The 4,720-nt window shown below is 39.3% G+C and overlaps 1 protein-coding gene across 1 annotated transcript in view; it reads right to left on the reverse strand.

Moving 5' to 3' along the window:
• The window catches only part of thsd7ab (thrombospondin, type I, domain containing 7Ab), a gene marked incomplete at its 5' end in the record, with an annotated part of 51,309 nt that overhangs the window by 13,955 nt on the left and 32,634 nt on the right, over positions 1–4,720 (reverse strand). Inside the window, 1 exon segment of the mRNA XM_014016412.1 lies at positions 1,018–1,116. Within this exon segment, the coding sequence (XP_013871866.1) occupies positions 1,018–1,116 (99 nt within the window).

A 4,720-nucleotide genomic window follows, 5' to 3' on the forward strand; every position in this document is an offset into this window, starting at 1 on the left:
CCTCTAGTAATATATTTACTGAGAAAAATGGTGACGTGTTCAATACTTATTTTACCCGCTGTATTTTACCAGCACCAGAGTTCTCATCTCTCAGGAAACATTCGGGTCTAAAAACTATGTTGATAAATGTGACCCATCACATCAAACCAAGGCTTAAATTGAAATTTGTGGAGAAACATGCAGCTTTAGAGTTTTGGTTGAAATGTTTGCAACATTTGCATTTTGTCAAAATATAATAAAAAATACCATATTTGAGTCATTTAAATGAAATATGTGAAATATAACAGTTCTGAAGCCAATTTTTAAAGTTGTAGCTACAGAAAAAACAGAAAAGTTTTACATTTTTGATATTTTTCCTGCGAACTAGCAAAGCTTTCCAGCTGGTAAATCTTAATATCAAAACATTGTTTGAAGTTTCCTCTTTAGAATGACATCAAACATTCCTCATTAGAATAACCTAAAAATAGGATTCAGTCAAATATCTATGGGTTATCCTGATCAGGAAGATAAATCAAGGCATCTCTCTGGAAACGCTCTTAACAGGTATCAAAATGTTGCTTAAAAAGCAGGAATCTGAAACAAAGCTGCAGCCATTTTGACCAAATTTTACTAAATCCTCAGTTTGATGTGATGATTAAAAATCAGGTACAAATCTTGTATTTTTRTTTTTAAAGYGTACTCCAGTAGAATAAATCATGAATGTGGAGGTGGCTGCCATGGTGGATACAAAGCGAGGCGATGTGGGCAGAGATGGGCACTGAAACAATGTGGAAAGRCTAGAATGTAATTTTACAAGCTGTGCACACAAATTTAAGCCTTGAATTTCTCTAAACCTGGCTGCACACTTCGCTGTTYGCAAAAATTTGCAGATTTTCTGGCAATTCTGAGTTTCCAACCATTGCATTCAGTGAGCTACCACCTTAAATCTCTTATAGACTCATTTTTATTTGTTTTTTCTCCCTAAATGAGCAGTTCTGTGTTAAAGCAGGTACGTTAGTAGAAGGCAGAGTTTCTTACCGGTGACATTGAGTCCATCTGAGCGCTGACACCAGATAAACGGTCGGGTGGAGTTTGGCCCGCTGCTGCTGAACCACTTGTACTCGTAACATTCACCCCCTGYGAGGGAAATACAAAAACAATCAACATCTATAAACACGGTACAGTTTGAGCGCGCAGTGAAGACCATTAATCACACAAGTGACAGATTAATAAAGCACCTGCTGAATTATGGTTGTATAATAGGCTGCTGTCACATAACGTCCAGTTCAAGGTTTTTAATCTTCAGTAAGAGCTTTTGCTTAATGACTTTCTATCAGTGCTATTATGACTTTATCAATATCTCCATCAGGGCAGTAAATGACTGTATTTCCCTATGGAGTCCTGTGTAACCAATCATCGACGCAGCCAATTTCACTGTGTAAATGAACAATTTAACCTTGAACAAAAGAAAGATCCGCTCTCCACGGCCCGGGTACAGTTCCGTCGCCCCCGTCTGTATCTCCCTCTTTCACAGGACGATTTGTCTGCGGCCGAGACGACTTCATCCCTAACGTGCTTCACTCTTTAACGTTTCTTCATTTTTTTCCTTCTCGCTTCACTACGTCTGAAGTCATTTTTCAGATGTATAAAGTTATCACCAAACCGCTCGTTTCAGTCGACTCTTCCCACCGTCTTTTACGAGCAGATTGGAGTTTTAGTAAGATAACATTTCTCAGAGGAAGAGCTGACATTATTTCTGGAGGCAGATGTCACGAGAGTGCAGCGGCGTTGGATGTGTGAGGACCTTAAAGGGCCGGGACATCTGACAGATGAGGAGTTTTACCTCTAAAACCAGAGTCACTAAATTTAACTGAGCTGTGATGAAATGAGCAGCACTTGTATTGTACCTTAACCACGGTATAACGCTCATATACTTTCAAACGCCACGAAAAACTGAATGTCATTGTGCTCAGTACGATGACAATAAAGGTCTCTCTAATTAAGAGTCAGTGGCATTTTCTGAAACTACAGTTTAGGTTAAGGAAGTTGAACTCAGTCATACAAGGGGGACAAAATTCAAAACTTGGTCCAAACCAAGGGCCAATCTCTGYCAGTGTTTATTGAAAACAAGTTGGTTTTAAATGTTRTCTAACAAATTATTCTTTCCCTTTTCCGACGTAAACTTGATGTAGCGTCATTAGCCTTCATTTCTTAGGCCTTACACTGAAATATTTCATTGACTATTTCTCAGAGATACATTTTATTGCCAATAACCTAAAAAACTCACTAAAATTTCAAATATTTGACTTTAAAAATAAAAGAATACAGAATTAAAGTCCAATACCATCAAGAAAAGACTGCACTAAGTACAATGASAAAAARAGAAGCYAKTTTACWTTTAAAATATTACCTTCAGGGCYGCATAAAATTTTAACGAGGGCCAGATTTGGCCCGCAGRCCTYAGRTTTGATGTGATTTAAAGCAACAGACTAGAAAGTAAAGAGATTAGGAAGTGTTAAAACTCATGTTTTACTCTCTAATGATGCTAATTCTACCTGCAGGTAAACATTTGAGGCAGTTGTCCATAAACCTTAAACAAATACTTAGTAAGGTCCAAACAATAATGATAAAATCAGTCAAAACACCATTTTTAATCCCTGTTTATTAATGGAACATTTGAAATGTTCTGAAAATCAACAAACGTCCTGGAATCCATGTTGGTTTCGGCTGCAGCTGCTCGTCAGTTTTGTTAAACTTAGTTCATTCAAGAAACTTTCTGCTACAGAGAAAACATGAAATATTAATAAGTTTTACACAGTAACCCATTTTAATGTGGCCAAATGTTTCCTTTTTTAAAGAATAGAAGTTGGTGTTGCAGCGGGGAGCTTTGACTTCAAAGTTTGCAAAATTTACTGACATTTTCAGCAACATCAGTGTTTTTTTGTTATTGTTTCTGCCCAGTTATTGAATGAATACACTGATATTTACTCTCTGTTTAATAWTTGTTTAATCCTTCATTTATTCCCCCCCCCCAAAGTTTTAATTTTTAAAATAGTGAGGATTTATTTTATTGAGGATGTCCCTGAAGTTGTTCTGGAACCAGTTCTAGTCGAAGCRAATGTGCATGCAGGGGAAAAATATTTTATTTCTATCTGCAGCTCTTTCATTCTGGTCGTGCTGTRGTGGCAAAACGTTGGAGGAATGAGCGTTCGGTGAAAGTGTGCAACTGGGACACAGATTTGGTTTGTTTTTCTCCAGCGAGCATCTCATCAAACCGCTCCTTCCCTCCATCCCAAACCTCTTTTTGCCCGTCTCCGCCCTCTTTCTTCTGCCGCCTCCGCCAGTCTTGCCCCCCCCCCGAGCCTGGAGTGATGCTGTGAAATCAGGTCAGACTAGTGAAGACTGCTTTGGAGCTGTGTACAGTAGCCAAGGAGGAAGTGTGGAGGAGTAGGAGGCCGGGGGAGAGGGGGGATATGTGGGGGGAGTGGGCGCTCTCCTCACACTCAGCCTATGGCAACTGTACTGTATATGTGGAGCTTTACTGGTGATGATTCACAAGTCGGGCTGCAGCTGCAGTAATGGGTGATTAAGACTCCCGGGGAGCGGCAGAGATCACAACAGTCAATGAGAGCGGGCTTTCCTCACTACAGAGTTCTGACATGAGAAATCCCTTCTGGAAAACCGCCAATGAACCAGATGAGCGGACAGGAAAACAAGCTCTGGTTAGCTTTTTTTTGTTGATCTTAGTTGTATTTGGAGCTAAGAACCAAAACAATCTCTTGGTTAGCGCTGGAGCCGAACTACGATGGTGTTTTAGAGCCAAACTATGAGTTTTTTTTTTAATTTTTTATTACAAGAATAAAGTCAGAATATTGTGAGAACTCCTGCTTCAAAAGCATTGTTACCACTGTGTTAAAACAAGGAATGTTGAGCAACTTGAGAAGTTATACTTTGGTATCAGTACTAATAAAAAATACTAAATCAGTGGCAGGACTTTGACTCGATTCTGCAAATGATTGTGTTGATTAGAATGGACTTGAAAGAAATGGTTTATTTTGTGGACGAGGAGCGGTCTGGTAGGGGTCAGAGGGGGTGGTACTCCGGCGAGCGCAGCGTCTCAGGCATCGTCAGTAGAATAGCAGGAGGCCCAGCGCACTGTGGCGTATGATTCATATGATGAACTGAAGCTGAATGGCATCACAGTTAATGGCTGCATTGATAGTCRTCACATAATGTGGATTGAAGCATGTTACACGACAGTGACCCAAAAGTAATCAGATTACTTCATAAACACAGTGACAGAGGCTGACAACAGCAGGTCTGAGCCAACCCAGGAATGGAAAATAGACATCAGGTAATATTATAACTTAATTCTTGTAATAAAAAATAAAATAAAATAAAATAAAATAAAAAAACTCAAGTCTGGCCCTAATTCTCCGTCGCACCCCACTGTAAGGAAATGTGAATCCTCTTTTCTTTACAAACTGAATGTAGGACTCCAGGTTGTGTCATAGATTCGAGGTAAAACTCTTGACATATCTGTCCTGTGAGTTTGCTCGCTGCAGAAGGAAGCAGCCAAAAGACAACAGATGTTCCAGATTCCTCCAGGAAGCTTTTAGGTGTGACTCTAAATGCAAAGGTCCTCTGATGCATTAAAGGGATCCACGATTAGTTGTAACATTAGACTTTATTTAATAAACATATTTTAACTGTAAAATAAAGACTGTAAAAATACTGTAGG

The sequence above is a fragment of the Austrofundulus limnaeus genome, unplaced genomic scaffold, assembly GCF_001266775.1.
Source record: "Austrofundulus limnaeus strain Quisiro unplaced genomic scaffold, Austrofundulus_limnaeus-1.0 Scaffold144, whole genome shotgun sequence".
NCBI classification, from domain to species: domain Eukaryota; kingdom Metazoa; phylum Chordata; class Actinopteri; order Cyprinodontiformes; family Rivulidae; genus Austrofundulus; species Austrofundulus limnaeus.